The following is a 16,325-nucleotide window of genomic DNA, read 5'->3' on the forward strand; positions in this document are numbered from 1 at the left end:
CTTGCTTTGAAACCACTAATGTAGTCCATTTTTTAACCCCTTCCAGGCCTGGTTCTTTAGCCTTCCTATCAGCTCTGGAAGCTCCTCATATCTTTCCTATACTTCCATTGAAGTTTGTTGGGAGTAGCTTACAAGCTTTGGACTTCCCAAGGCCACTTTCTCTTGCTCCATGGCTCAAAGTGTAAGTTTCTTTCCTACTTCTAAGTTCCCCCATAATCCAGTCCAGCTTTGTATCCTTTACCCAGACCAGGGCCATCGCAGTCACCTCCTGACTCTGAGAAATGCCACATCAATCTTGCCTCTCTCTTTCATTCATGTCTATGTGTTCTCTGATTCTGCAAGGTTCTGTCCAGTACTTATACTTATGATGAAAACAAACTTTATGTCTTATATTATTGAGCACAGTCTTTGCAATGTTAGTGCTCAGTATCTGTGACTGGTTTCCCTGTTAGTATTGATTAACTTTTGTATTTGCAGGGACATTTGTTAGACCAATCCCCTACCTTCCCAATCCCATTCTTAGGCAACCATGGTCTTTGGATTTTTTTTTTTCGAGACAGGGTTTCTCTGTATAGCCCTGGCTGTCCTGGAACTCACTCTTTAGACCAGGCTGGCCTCAAACTCAGAAATCTGCCTGCCTCTGCCTCCCAGAGTGCTGGGATTACAGGCGTGTGTCACCACCGCCCAGCTGGCAACCATGGTCAAGAAGCTCTTTCTTACATAAACCTAATTTTTTTGTCCTATCTCCCCTGGCTCCACTGATGGCTTCAGGTTGGCTTGTGCCTTTCCAGGTACAAGAGTGATTTCTGCTTACACAGTGGAGTCAGTCATAATATGCAGACACAGTGTATCCTTAAATGTAAGGGAGGCATTCTTAACCCAGTATGATCATTGGAATCACTTCAAGAGCTTTAAAAAAAATAACCACCCTGGATCCTCAAATCTAGGCCTGGAAAGTTCTTCCATGACTCTAATAAGCAGCCAGAGTTAAGAGCAGGCTGAGAACACAACCTGAATTTTGAGTGGAATCAACCTTTTTTAAGTTTCCAGGAAGAAATATTTCCCCTCTTAATCACAATAATCCTCGGCTCCTGGAACATTGAGGCATTCTTCCGCCTTGCGTAGCACCACACATAGATATTTACCCAGCAACTGTCTTGGCAGAGCATAGGTTCAGCAGGTGGCAAACAAGGAACAGACAAGAAACCAAAAGCCTCTGTTTGAGATTCAGGGAAATGATTACAAGGAAGTTCCTTAGAGGAGAAAATAAAACTCTATAGACGATCTCCTGAGCAGGCAGCAGCCCTTGATATCAGACAGAGTCAGAGAGACAGTTGTATCATCTCCCTAAGAAAGGTGACACTTGCCGGGCGGTGGTGGCGCACGCCTGTAATCCCAGCACTCTGGGAGGCAGAGGCAGGTGGATTTCTGAGTTCGAGGCCAGCCTGGTCTACAGAGTGAGTTCCAGGACAGCCAGAGCTATATAGAGAAACCCTGTCTCGAAAAAACCAAACCCAAAAAAACCAAAAAAAAAAAAAAAAAAAAAAAAAGGTGACACTTGTCACCCTGGGACACTATTAAGTCTCTTCAGCCTGAGACATCTTTCAGGGTTAAATCGGACTGATTTGTTTCAGCCTAGCTTTGGCTGTGGCATTGGGGTTTTAGGTTCTAAAATCTAAACCAAACTCTTAAACTGCAGAAGTCCTGTTTATCATGTATCCTGGGATACATGATATCTACTTAGGAAGTATTATCTTTTAAATCAGAGCCAACACCATGGAGGGAACTTGATTGTCAGGCCGAAGTCATCTCTTTTTTCTTTTTTTCTTTTTTCTTTTTTTGTTTTTTGTTTTTTGTTTTTTTTGTTTTTTGTTTTTCGAGACAGGGTTTCTCTGTGTAGCCCTGGCTGTCCTAGAACTCACTCTGTAGTCCAGGCTGGCCTCAAACTCAGAAATCTGCCTGCCTCTGCCTCCCAAGTGCTGAGATTAAAGGCATGTACCACCTTTAATCAAAATTTAAACCAAATCCAAAAAACCAAAATTAAATAAATAAATAAAAAAATATCTAATAAAAAAAAGAAAGTCTGTGAAGTTAGGGCCCCATTATATTCTTGAATTAATACAACTGAAGCCGGGCAGTGGTCGCACACACCTTTAATCCCAGCACTCTGGGAGGCAGAGGCAGACAGATTTCTGAATTCGAGGCCAGCCTGGTCTACAGAGTGAGTTCCAGGACAGCCAGGGCTACACAGAGAAACCCTGTCTCAAAAAAACAAACAACAACAACAACAAAAAAATGGAGACACCTGAGTGGACTAACAACCACATGCTGTTGATAGAAACAGGAGGATCGGAAGCTCAGATCATCCTTAGCTACACAGAGAGTTTGAGGCCTGCGTAGAGCACATGAGAACCTGCCAAACAAACAGCCCTAGATACTTCTCCTTTGCCAGAACTACAGTGTCCATGGCGCTTAAGGCAGTGGAAGTGACACCCCCTGTCCCTATACTCCTGTTGTACTAGTCCTGTTTATCAGAAGCAGCATATTTACTGGTCCACCAGAGGACACTAAGATAACACTGGTGGCACATACCTATAACAGCATCCAGGGGGCTGAAGCAAGAGGATTACTAGTTCAAAACCAAGGTGAGCTACATAACACCATTTCGTTTCCATTAGCAGATGTCTCTCAGCACCCAGCCTGCTACTTCCACCCCTGCCCGTACCCACTCCCCTCCCCTATACCCCCAACACCCCTTCCCTACATCTCGCAGCAACAAAGCAGGTCTTGACAGTCTGCTTAAAGAACTTACTACAGAATGTTGAGTATGGGAAAGGAAGGTGAGGTGGGAAGATCATGAGGAAGTGGCCCTTGCACCCTTTTAAAAAGAGAGAAAGAATTAGATTATAGGATTGTGGTTTTGTTCTTGTTTTGTCTCAGTAAAACAAGGCAGCCCTGCCCTGGGCATGCTCCTTGGAGGTGCTCTCCTCGTGACTGTGTGGCTCTAGCTCTTTTCTTTGAAACTTCAAAAGTGAATCCGCATGTCCCTCAGGTCTGCTTTCTCCAGTCCTCACGTCTGGATTTCTGTAATCCTCACTGGGCCAGCCTAATAGGATGCTATGGATACAGACTGCTTTTGGTTTTCACATCTGTTAATCTGGCAGGTGCATGCTGTGCCCCAGGGGTTGGGTGGGACCACGCAAGCCAGCACCTGTGCGGCACTGCCAGTGAACGTGGCCCTGCTTTTTGACACCCACTCTGAAGGTTTGTGGTGAAAGAGGACATCATGGTAGATCTTAGGAAAAATATGTCGGCATATAAATAATGGGTGTTGTTTATGTGCCAGGTGTCTATATAAAACTTTATATAGATGAGCATTAGCTCATTTAGTTCTCATGACTACATTTCAACGTGAAAGTTGCTATCCTCACTTTATAGGTGGGAAACTTAAGTCTTGGATTCTGTAACATGCTGGAGCCTTGCTGCTAGTAAAAGACTAGAACTGTGTATAAACCCAAGGTGCTCACTTCAAAGTCCACACTCTTTTCTTAGCACTGTTCCCAATTATGTCTCCATCTGAACAAAACACGAGACAAAAGTCCCAAGCAAAGTTTGGGCACCGTGGCTCATACTTTTAATCCCACCACACAGGAGGCAAAGGCAGGAGGATTGCTGCAAGTTTGAGGCCTGCCTGAGCTGTGTGAGACTTCTATTAAAGAACAAAACCACGAACGCACAAAAAGGCAGAGCTCACAGATTTCCAGCTCTCTTCCCATCATATGAAGGTAACCGAGAAGGTGACCACATCTGTGCACAGATAGGCGCAAGCGTCCAGAACCTTCCGCCTGAACTTTCTAGTCTCCAAAATTATCAACAAATGTTTGTGGGACTGGAGGGGTATCTTTGTGGTAGAGCACTGTCTAGTGTGTTCAAAGCTCCAGGTTCATCCCCGAGTGCTGCAACAGACACAAAAACAGCACATCTGAGAAAGGAATGTTTCTCATTGTTTGCTACACCTGGTCCATGGTACCGTTACAGCAGCTTGATCTAGGGTAAGAAGGAGATCAGGAGTCCAGCAGATTCCATGAGAACTTCTCCTTGTAACCCAAATGGAGATGGCTAACAGAAGCAGGAAACCCCCCAACCAGATTCTGATCGGGATTATGCAATATCACCTCTCTCCTCTCTGTTTGATCCTTTCTAGAAAGACTCTGTGATTATGAGTGGCAGGAACTGGACAGATCCTAGACAGACAGCAAGCATAGGAGAAGAGACCACAGATAAATATTAAAAATGGCTTTTTTCTCCACCTCCAAATCTGAGAAAAAGGCCTAGTAGGTTTTTAGTCTTGCCAGAAGAATGGTTCGTGCAGGGAAGGTAGGTAGGTGGAACGGCTGTTTTGAGTGTGTTTACCTGAAGCTGTGGACCTCCTTAGCTGACCAGCCAAAAGCTAAAGAAAGAGGACTTATCCCAGACCACCAAAAACCGTTTAGCCTCTCAAAACCCTCAGAGGAAACATGGACTTCAGTGTCTGAGTCTCCTTTCTGCTCTCCGGGAAATCTTTCCTTGTGTGTGCTGACGCTTTTTTTTGTTTTGTTTTGTTTTGGTTTGGTTTGGTTTTTGGATTTGGTTTTTTTCGAGACAGGGTTTCTCTGTATAGCCCTGGCTGTCCTGGAACTCACTCTGTAGACCAGGCTGGCCTCGAACTCAGAAATCTGCCTGCCTCTGCCTCCCAGAGTGCTGGGATTACAGGTGTGTGCCACCACCACCCAGCTGCGCTCACACTTTTAAACGTCTGTTATTTGTTGCTGTCTGCTGTGTCTGAGATTTTTTTAACCTATCTTTAAATTCTTTAATTGGTAGAGAAAAATGAACCTACTCAAGACTCGTTGCTGATAACACCCATTGAATATTCACTCTCCTATACTAAAATATTTATTCTCTTCTTTCAAAGCATTATCCAGAATGAAGAAAAACAATTGGGTTGAAATATATTGAAATAGAATGCTTGGCGTAATTTAAGTATGTAAATATGACCCCCCCCCTTAGTTCATAGAGGGGTTTGGGTTTTTTTTTAATTTTTTAATTTCTTTTTCTCTCATATATTACATCTCAACCACAGTTTCTCTTCCCTCCTCTCCTCCCAGTCCCCTGTCCCATTATCTGTCTGTCTGTCCATTTTCTCCTCCTCCGTTTCTTTTCAGAAAAGGGCAGGCTTTCCATGGATATCAACCAAACATGACATATCAAGTTGCAGCAAGACTGGATACCTCCCTTCGTATTAAGGCTGGATTGCAAATATGACCTTTATTGATGTTGAAATATATTCAAATTCTCATCCAACCCTCAGAGGAAGAATTGTTAGCATAAATAAGTTCTGACTGTGAGTGGACTTTCCCTTTTTTTTCTTCTTTTCTTTTTGCATTGGAAGTTACAAAGAAAAGACAAAGGTCTGAGCTTGTGCGTCCTTGGAGAAACAAGTGTGAGCAGGGCAAGCAGCCCAGCCTGGGCGGGCTGTCCTCCTGCCCTAAGGCTTTGCCTCCTACTGAGCCTCAGCGTCAATTTCTGAATATCACCTTTGCCAACAAGAATGCACACCCCTAAGCACAAGCAATGGGGGTAACCCAGACTCCTCCGATCAGTAGAGAGAGGAGACATGGCCTCCACCTCTGAGCTGGCAAAGCAGATAGCGGTGAGATAGGAGCTCACAGTGCTCTCTCACCAAGATTACCACAGGCTTCTCCACTGCAGATGTGTCTGCACACAGGTTTCCTAATGCACCCTTCCTGACCCTTGCAGGCTGGGCGGCTCAGTTTTCCGTAAGCAACTCAGGTCAGGCCATTGCCTCAGAATGACGGCTGACGACAATGGGACGTTTTTACCTCTTTCTAGACTGGGAAACTGTAGCACTGTAGCTCTCTGGCAAGAATGTTCTAATAAATCTACCTTTGGCTTGTTTCTTTAATCCTGGTGTTCTGCCTGCAGGATCTTGTTGAACCAACCACATTTAAAAGGTCAGAACAGTGGCTCAGAGAAGCCTCTCATTAGGTAGGGCAAGAGCTAACCCTTCCCAAGTTGTCTTATGCCTTCTTCAATGCAGCACTGAAACCTAAACTACTATAAACGCACAACAAAGACTTTGAAATACTCGCCTTAATAAGGCCTCGGTGTTAGCTGAACTTCTATGGGTTTTCCTTCCTGTGAAAAACTGGCCTTAAGTCTCCAAGCAGCTGGAAAATAATCCAAATAGAGACACCTGCCAGACTCATCTCCTTACTCCCATAAATTCTGAATCCTAGTTCTTAGAATTTGAGTGAGAAGCAAATTTGACTTTTTTATTAATTTATTTTTATTTCATGTGTGCACTGGTGTTTTGCCTGCACACTGTGAGGGTGTCAGATCCCCTGGAACCAAAATCACAGACAGTATGAGCTGCCATTTGGGTGCTGGGAATTGAACCCGGATCTTTTGGAAGAGCAGCCTATTCTCCCATCCTCTAAGCCATTTCTCTAGCTCCTAGAAGCATATTTCAAATAGTACAAATCGGGGCTGGGGAGATGGCTCAGCGGGTAAGAGCACTGACTACTCTTCCAAAGGTCATGAGTTCAAATCCCAGCACTCATATGGTGGCTCACAACCATCCATAAAGAGATCTGACACCCTCTTCTGGTGTCTGAAGACAGCTACAGTGTACTTACATATGATAAATAAATCTATAAATAAATAAATATCTTCAAATAGTACAAATCTACCATAAATTATAAGGAAAATAGCTTTCTTTATTATAAGAATATTCTTTGGATCCTGTAATCATAGGGATTGATAAATAACATATTGATAAATGACAAAGCTAAGAAAGCATTAAAATGAGTATCTGTCTGTCTGTCTGCTGCCTATCTATCTATCCATCGATCCACCTATTTATTTGTGATAGAGTCTCACTATGTAGCCCTGGCTGTACTGGAGCTCATCAGGTAGACCAGGCTGGCCTTGAACTCACAAAGAACTGCTTCCTGTGCACTGTGGAGTGATGAGATCTTTTGAGGGCCTGGAAGATGATGACTCAGTGGTTAAATGAACTTGCTGTCCTTGCAGGGGGCCAGAATTTGCAGAATTGCAGGGTCCCCAGCACCCACATAGGCAACTCACGACTGCCTATAACTCCAGCACCAGGAATCCAATGTATGGCCTTCTTCTTGCCTCTGTGGGCACCAGCATGCGTGTGCTGCACATACGGACAAGCAGGCACACACAAAGACACATTAAAAAGAAATGGAACAACGGAACGTTTTTTAGAAGCCACAAATGGTGCTTTCTTTGTCAGTAGCAAAATGAAAGGTTAGAATGAAGGTAAAGAATTATTTAAAGAATCCTGAAAGTACATTGAAAGCTTTAGCTTTTATACAAGGTCTGATTTGTTTTTGTAGATTCCTCCCTGTAGCTGAATTTAGCATTCAAATTATCTCATGTGACTCTCATAAAACTTGAAGTCTTAGCCAAGCATTGATATACACAATAAAAAAACAAAAACAAAACAAAAACCTGTTTTCCTTCAGGGGCAGTTGGAAGGTTAGTAATATATGTACACATACATGGTAGTTAAATCTAGCTTCTAACAAACTTAAAGTTAAAATTTAATGACTTTTTATGGCTGGGTAATAAATTGTATGTAAATGAGACATGGGCGGAGACCTAGTTTATATTACCTGTCAAAGAAGTACTGATTGATGTTCTGGAAAGAAGCCAGGGAGATCTGTCCTCATCCTAACTCAGCCACAACTGGTCCTTAGCCAAGTCAGTCAGCTTCCCTATCTGTAAAGTATGACTGCCTGGCTTAGGAGCTATAACTAATATTTATGTTGTGCCATGTCTTCAAAGGTCTTTTCTGTGTGTGATCTAACTTAATTATTCAGATTCCACAGGTCAGAAGGATAGTTACTGTTGCCCTCATTATAGAGATGGAGATAGAAAGGCTCATGAATATAAAATATGTAATTAGAGTTGTACAGACTGTAAATGGCAGAGGTAGGATTCAGACTTGGCTGTCTGGGCACAGTTCTGTGTAGGTAGTCACCATTCCTACCATCTAAAATGTCTGGCCTAATAAGGTTACATTTAGTCATTGCTCAGTTATGGCCAAACTTTTAAAGGTGCCTTTTAACAGTTTTCAACAGGTACAATACGTTCTTTAGCCTGTGGGACCCAGTGCTTTTATGGTTCCATTTCGGGAGGAGCCAATTAAGTACTCAGTTAATAGCCACACTTTATAGTTAAGGTAATTGAAAAGCCACATCATACTGGCTGGGGTTTTTTTTATTTTTTTTTTTTATTTATTTTTTTTTTTTTGCCACCCCAGCTGCTTTCAAGAATTCGCACTGATTTATGCCTTGATAGCTTCCAGAATCTCTGGGTCACTATAAAAATTCTTCCTCTCATTACTTGTTAATAATGTGTGAAGAGTCGTAACAGTAACAACAAAACTTGTAAATAAACTCTGGAGAATCTTTCACCAGTGTAATAAATTATGCTAGGGCTAGAAAAATGCCTCAGTGGGTAAAGTGCCCATCACTCAACTGTGAGGTCCAGAATTCAATCCCCAGAGCCCGTGTGCGTCTGACATGGTGGTAAGTGTGTGTCTGAAATCCCAGCACTCTAAGAAGGAGATGGGAGGCAGAGACAGGAGAACGGTTGGAAGCTGCTGGGCAGCAGCCAGGCGCCGTATAAAACAAGAAAAGACAAAAACCAAAGAGGAAAAGATGCAGTAACACACATAGTAGAAAGTAAAGAATGATACGTGAGGTTCCCCTGTGACCTCCTGACACACAATGGCATGCAAATGCCTGGATTCACTCACGATAGAGCACACATGAGCATGGCATACACATACACAGATAAAAGGCAAAAAATGGTATGCCCACATACTTCCCACAGGAAGTCAATTCCAAACTTTGATAATTCCTCACAAGCTGTTCTTTCTGCAGCTTTCGATTTCCATGTGAAGGGAGAATCTCTGTGTAATAGACCTACATTACATTAGGTCTGTAATAAACATTACAGATTTGGAAACAGGCCTAAGGAGACTTTACCAAAACTCATGGACATGCAAAGGAAGAGAATATGTAGAGTGAGGGTTATACTAAGGTGATATTGTTTAATCAGTAATGTTTTAAAAGTCATTTAAAAATTCTAATACACTCTTATAAAAAATTCCCACAGACATACATACTACCAATGTAATATGCTAGAGAGTCAGCATAAGTAACCAAGAGGATTTGTAGCTGTGTGGTTCTTGATCTGATCTAATCTATATGTTTCCAAATGTGATGGAAATATGTGTGAGAACATGAGAAATTCCATCTGGAGAGCTGCCAAAGGTGTTTCAAGTATCGACTTATCAAAAAATTGCTTTGTGCCTCTCCTATGAATTCCAGTCTGAGAGAGAGAGGGAAATAAGAGAGGAGAGGATCAACAAGCCATAGCCAGGGATTGGGGTGCCTAAAATCCAGTCCCAGCACCTAAGGAGAGGTAGAGGAATGGGGTATAGTCATGGATTTGAGGCCAGTCTGATCTGCACTGTGAGTTCTAGGAAAGCCAGTGAGGCCGTGATCCAACAAAACAAGAACAAACAACAAACACCAAAATAAAATAAAATAATGAAGCCATAGAATAGAGGATGGAAGAGTCACTAGTCTAATTTATCCAGAGACAGCATCTTTGAAGGCAGGCCTCCATAATCTGGAGAAAAACAAGGCCTGCCTACTGTTTATTATTGACTACTGACTGCACTTACCAACCATTGAATTTGGCTTACTTCCTCTTTGGAATGATCCTGGCTCAGTAGGTTTTCGTTTCTTTCTCATCTGGACCGACACAGTCATCTAGTGACAGAAGAGAGAACTGCAGCTACTCTCCGGCCAATGAGGAAGCTTGTCCCCCTCACCCGTCATTTTGGTTCTGCAATGAAAGGAGTTAGGTTGGCATCATCCACCACAACAGAGACCACCTTAATACTGCCATTTGTAAGCTGTCTCCTGTGCACTCCACCCACCAAAGACCACCTTAACAGGCCACTCAGTACAATTGTCTTCTTGTGTCCCTCTCCTCTGAGAGACTATCTTAAGAGCCTGACTTATAAGATCGTCTCTTACAGAGATCAACTTAACAGGCCATGCCTTGCAACACTGTCTTCTTCTTCTTCTTCTTCTTCTTCTTCTTCTTCTTCTTCTTCTTCTTCTTCTTCCTCTTCCTCTTCCTCTTCCTCTTCCTCTTCCTCTTCCTCTTCCTCTTCCTCTTCCTCCTCCTCCTCCTCCTCCTCCTCCTCCTCCTCCTCCTCCTCCTCCTCCTCCTCCTCTTCCTCCTCTTCTTCTTCCTCTTCTTCCTCCTCTTCTTCTTCCTCCCCCTCCCCCTCCCCCTCCCCTCCCCCCTCCTCCTCTTCTTCCTCCTCCTCCTCCTCTTCTTCTTCTTTGGGGGGGGGGGGGGTTGAGACAGGGTTTCTCTGTGTATCCCTGGCTGTCCTGGAACTCACTCTGTAGACCAAGCTGGCCTCAAACTCAGAAATCCGCCTGCCTCTGCCTCCCAAGTGCTGGGATTACAGGCATGCGCCACCCCTGCCCTCTCTACAGGTTTTTCAAAAAGCTTTAGAGTTATTTTGTCTCTCCTCTTTCTCTTCCCCCGTCCTTCGCCCTCCCCAGTTAATGTCTCCACAGTTTTTCCACTACCCCTTTGTAGCACTTATCTTCTTCTATCGGTCCCCTCTCCAGATCTCTCCCCCACACCCTTTCCTCATCTTTCCACCCCTCTCCCCATCTCCTCACCCCTCCCCTGTCTCCCTATGGTCCCTTTTAACTCTCCTGGCTTCTTTGAATACAGGTGGTGAACTCAAATACAAACTGTCTGGAACTAACATCCACAACTAATCCGCAGGGAAGAACATATGGTGTTTGTCTTTCTGGGTCTGGATTACCTCACTCGGTGTATTTCCTAATTTCCTGCAAAACTCTCTCTCTCTCTCTCTCTCTCTCTCTCTCTCTCTCTCTCTCTCTCTCTCTCTCTTCTTTCCTTCCTTCTTCCTTTCTTTTTTCTTGAGACAGGTTCTCACTATGTAGATGTCCTAGAACTCACTGTGCAGACCAGGCTGGCCTCAAACTCACAGAGATCTGCCTGATTTCTATAGAGGAGGCATCTGTTTGCAGTCTCACAATGAATGGAGATCCCCTCCCCTTGAATCCTTGTTAGAATTTGTCAGTTTTTTCTTTTTCTTTTTTAAAAAGATTTATTTTATTTATATGAGTACATTGTCTCTATCTTTAGACACACCAGAAGAGGGCATCAGATCCCATTATAGATGAGCCCACCATGTGTTTTCTGGGATTTGAACTCAGGACCTTCAGGACATCAGTCAGTACTCTTAACCGCTGAGCCATCTCCTTACCCAGTCAGTTGTTTCTTGATCTCAGTCCTTCTGACTGGGGTAAGATGAAAATCTCAATCTCTAATTGAGAAAAAGCATTTCTCTAATTGCTGAGGAAGATGAACACTTTTGAGACATTTCTTAGCCATTTATTTCATTTTTATTATTTATTTATTTTACGTATATAAGTACACTTTAGCTGTTTTCAGACTCACCAGAAGAAGTCATCATATCCTGCTACAAATGGTTATGCGCTACCGTGTGGTTGCTGGAATTTGAACTCAGGACCTCTGGAAGAACCCTAACCCTAACCCTAACCCAAACCCTAACCCCCCTAGCCCCCCACCCCCACCCCTAACCCCTCTCCCCTGGAGAGCCTGGCTTGGGTCTTACTTTCAGATTTCAGATGAAGCGTCCTCCAAGTAAATTCCCTCCTCTCAAGAAAGAAAAGAAAAACAAAAGGGACTTTGAGAGGTCTGTTTTTGTTGTTGTTTTGTTTTTTGTTTTTAAAGAACCTGGGCCAGAAATTCAACGAACACGATAGCTTATAGAACCCAGAACTAGGAAAAGTCTGAGTTAGGTCCAACTTTTTCTCCTCTGGTGCCCCCTTGTGTATAACAATGGATCTTTTTGGGGTGGTTTTTTATTTTGTTTTGAGACAAGATCTCCAGACATAGCTTTGGGTGGCTTGTAACTAACTGACTATGTAGATCTAGATGCCCTTGAACTCGCAGTGATCCACCTGCTTCGGCCTCCCAGCACTTGGATTAAAGGCCTGTTTGTGCCACTACGCCTGGCTGAAGTCCTGGATTTATTTATTTATTTACTTATTTATTTGGCTTTTGACTTTTGGCTTTTGGAAACAGGGTTTCTCTGTGTGACCTGGTTGGTCTAGAACTCAGAGATCCACCTGCCTCTATGTCCTGAGTGCTGGGATTACACTGAATTCTTTTAAGTTGTCTCAGATCCCATTTTTGCAGTACCAAGGAATCACCTTTCCTAGTGGCTCCTTCTCAGGTCAATGACCACCTCCTTGTTGCTTTTAATGCTGCTGCATGACCTCATTTTACAGGCTTCATGTTTTTGAGCCTTTTAAGCTGTTGCATCTAGCCAATTCAGTATGCTAATTAGAGTAACAAGTTTTAGTGCTTGGCTGAGCAGTGGTGGCACATACCTTTAATCCTAGCACTTGGGAGGCAGAGGCAGGCAGATTTCTAGTTCGAGGCCAGCTTGGTCTACAGAGTGAGTCCAGGATAGCCAGGGTTATACAGAGAAACCCTGTCTCAAAAAAAAAAAAAGTTTTAGTGTGTCTGAAAAGCAGCGGCAACAGAGTTTTGCTTTTTATAAAGCTTATCATGCTTCTGTTTCAAATGTGTAATTTTTCTTCCTTTAAACATTGGTCCAAACAATGACCCCGTTTTACTGGCACCACAGTACAGTGTGAAAATGTTTTTTTGGATAAGATAGACTAAGGGGAATAATGAGCATCACTCAGGCCAGGATAAAGAGTGCTTCACCTTACTTTTTGGCAGCGTTACCACATTCCTTTTCCCCAAGTCAGAAGAGTATCAGCTTTTCCCAGCATTTTTCAGGTGGAAGAAAAATATTGGGGGATGGGGAGAGTTAAGACGGGGTTTCATATAACCCAGATTTGTTTTAAACTTGATACGGAGCAGGTGATGCCCTTGAATTTTATTGTTCCTCCTTCCATCCTCAAGTGCTGGGATTACAGGCAACAACCACTACACATGGCTGGAAAGTAAGTTTTCTAATTTAAGCTAACGAACAAGCCTAAAGTGAAAAAAAATAAAACAAAAATTTTACTTAGGCATAAAATATAAATTCTAAAGAAAATCTGTTTTAAATAATTTAAATATTGAGATTTTTTCAATAAATCAAACTTTATCTTTGCATAACTACTCTGTCAGGCAAACTTTTTCTTTTGTTAAGGTATAGGTACAAGAATAACTTCAAGATTTAAGAAAAAAATTTCACTTGTCACAGACAAAGTTTCAGAGGTAAGAACACTATAAAGAAGCTGGTGGGTCAGGTCTGTAATCCAAGCACTTGGAAGCTGAGACGGAGAAATGGCACGAATTCATTAATCTTCTACTTGGGAGGTTCTAGAAAATACAAGAATACTCATGAACACACATTACACCGCTAATAGAATGATCTTCATGTCTACAGAGAATTCTGCTCGCTTCCTAGACTCGTGCGACCCCAGGCGGTGGCTCCTGGAATTTCATCCTGCTCGTCCTACCCCGGCGCGAATAAAGATTTCTTATTCAAAACACCGGAAATGACTACGGAGGCCGGGAGGGTCAGCGTGAAGTAGCCTCGTAGGGAGGCAGCGATGAGCGACATGGTGGAGAGGACGCTGACCGCACTGCCGGGGCTCTTCCTGCAGAACCAGCTGGGAGGACCTGCGGCCTCCAGAGCACCCTTCTTCTCCAGGCTGGGCGGCCTCATCCGTGGCGTCACTGCGCTCTCATCCAAGCACGTATGCGGCGGGGTCGGCAGGGCGGGATGGGGTGGGGCGGCGGGGCCGGAGACTTCGGTCGGCTGGCTGGACGCAGCCCGGCGTCCGCCCCAAGCTTGGGGTTGCTGCCCGCACCGACCTCAGGGAGGCCGACTTTCTGATTTGGAGGCCCGAAGACCCTCCGTGTGCTTACTCAGCATTGAGCCGGTGTAAATCTCATGGGGTGCTTTGAGGTTTACATGAGCTGTCAATCGAGTGAAAATAGCCAGTGCGATTTAAAGCCTGAGGAATAGGTTCCTACGAAGTTTCTCTTCCCTGTTGAGTTTCAATTTAGTTCCTTCTATTTGGAAGCATCACGTACTCCGACAGACAACCCATACTCCCACCCCTGACAGGGCTGTTAATCTTTGCAGAGCTTGAAGTTTAGGCTAGACCAACGGGTTGGGCAAAGACGCGCTTTGAAAACTAGTAGTTACAATAGAAGTTATTAAGTTCCCACGGATTGTGTATGGTACTGACTCAAAGTCTCAAGGAGTGTATGTCTTAAACACATTAATACTGTGTCATACTTTCTTCAGCAAATATTTATCAAGCACAATTATAAAGTAAGTAATGAAAATAGCAAAAACACTTTTCTGTCTAAGAATTGGTCATCCATTTTGGACTTAACATAAATAACTACAGTGCAATGTAAATGCCAGCAGAGAGGAGAAAGAGAAATAAGATTCCTTTAAAGGTTTAAAATGTGCTTGTGTTGTGACTGTAGGCTGGTATGTGGCAATGCTGTATTGAACAGGACTTGGTGCACATCCCATAATCATTATTCGTGTACTTGACATATCTTTGTGCTATGTTTGCTAATTTGTATGAGAGGACAAGTAAGTATTGTGTGTGTGTGTGTGTGTGTGTGCAGGCATGCTGATATGTGAGGGTGCACAGACCCATGGCACTCTGTGGGCTTCAGAGAACAGCTTTGGGTCCTAGTTCTCACCTTCCACCTTGGAGGTAAGAGCTCTCTTGACGTTTGCTTCTGTGCTGTATACTTAGGCCAGCTGGCCAGGGAGCTTCTGGGGTGTTCTGTCTCACCATAGATGGCAGGGATCACAGATAGACCTCACCACACCTGGATTTTTATCTGATGGCTTCTGATCCTTAGGCTTATAAAGTGAGTGCTTGTACATGTTGAGCCATCTGCCTCTGCCAGTGCTCCTGAAAAATTTAAAGAATATATGTATTTTTTGGCTTAGGTTGAAACTTACACAGACAGCCAGATGTGATATTACTTTTTCTGTTTTGTTTTTTAGATTTATTTTGTTTTAAGTTGTGTGGGGGGGGGGCGGGGAGGCATGCGTATATGAGTGCAGATGCCCTCAGAGTCCAGAAGAGAGTGTGTGGCCCCTTGGAGCTAGACTCTTAGGCAGCTGTGAGCCACCAGAGTGGGTGCCAGGAACCAAATTCTGTCCTTTGCAAGAGCAGTGTGTCGTCTCTCCTGTGGCATCTCTGCAGCCCTCACTAGCAGTTCGTAATTAGCCACTTAATGTCAGTGACTTGGTGTGTGCTTTAAAGATAATTGTATTAGCCCAGGGTTGGGCCGGGCCCTAAGTGTTTACTGAGGTCCAGCACAGGCAAGCGTCAGAGTTGAGCACCCTGGGCTGTGTGTGCAGTAGGAGATGAGAGGGGAGGTGGGGATGAGGAGGAAGGATAGAGGTTAGGGGACTGTGTCTTATTTCTCTGTTTAGTCCATGAACACTCTTTATTGTATTCCATGAACACTTTTTGAAAAGATCCACACTCTTCTTTTTACTCGCTTTTCATTTGGAATCTTTGTTTCTGCTTTTGGAGACAAGGTCTTATCATGTAGCCCTGGTTGTCCTGGAGCTTCCTGTACAGACCTGGCTGGCCTTGAACTCACATCAGTCCACCTGCCTTTGCCTTCAGAGTGCTGAGACTGACGGTGGTTTCGACCGTGCCCAGCTGTTTAGAGTTTTTAAAACTTACACGTGCCTGACGTTAAGTGGTTAATTAAGAACTGCTGCTGAGGGCTGTGTGGTGGGATCATGTGGGCTCCAGGGACTGAACTCAGGTTGTCAGGCTTGGCAGCACGTGCCTCCCCCCACTGAGGCGTTAGCCCACTACCCCGATTTTGAATCTATTCCCTTTTGGTTGTTGTTTATGCTTTAAGAAACAAACAAAACAAAACAGGGTTTTCTATATAGCCCTGGCTGGCCTGGAACTCACCGAGGTCCCGCTGCTTCGACTTCCCAAGCACTGGGGCTAAAAAGGTGAGCATCACCACTGCTGGGCCCAGTTTGATAGTTTTGTTTTTAAAGTAATTTATTTTTTATCCTATGTACATTGGTTTTCTTCCTACACGTATGTCTCTGTGAAGGTGTCAGATCCCCTGGAACTGGAATGATAGACAGTTGTGAGCTG

At 43.8% G+C, this 16,325-nt stretch overlaps 1 protein-coding gene across 2 annotated transcripts in view; it reads left to right on the forward strand.

The window, feature by feature from the left end:
• The first annotated feature begins 13,718 nt into the window (after nucleotides 1–13,718).
• Ap4e1 (adaptor related protein complex 4 subunit epsilon 1) overlaps nucleotides 13,719–16,325 on the forward strand; it is a 70,725-nt gene continuing 68,118 nt past the window's right edge. The window contains exon 1 of one of the 2 annotated variants that reach the window (XM_052183517.1): nucleotides 13,719–13,913. In XM_052183517.1, coding sequence (XP_052039477.1) covers nucleotides 13,767–13,913 — 147 coding nt within the window. In that variant the 5' untranslated portion in view covers nucleotides 13,719–13,766. The remainder of the gene's footprint in view (nucleotides 13,914–16,325) is intronic. The other variant, XM_052183518.1, reaches the window with a different exon arrangement.

This window comes from Apodemus sylvaticus, chromosome 5 (assembly GCF_947179515.1).
Source record: "Apodemus sylvaticus chromosome 5, mApoSyl1.1, whole genome shotgun sequence".
Classification (NCBI taxonomy): domain Eukaryota; kingdom Metazoa; phylum Chordata; class Mammalia; order Rodentia; family Muridae; genus Apodemus; species Apodemus sylvaticus.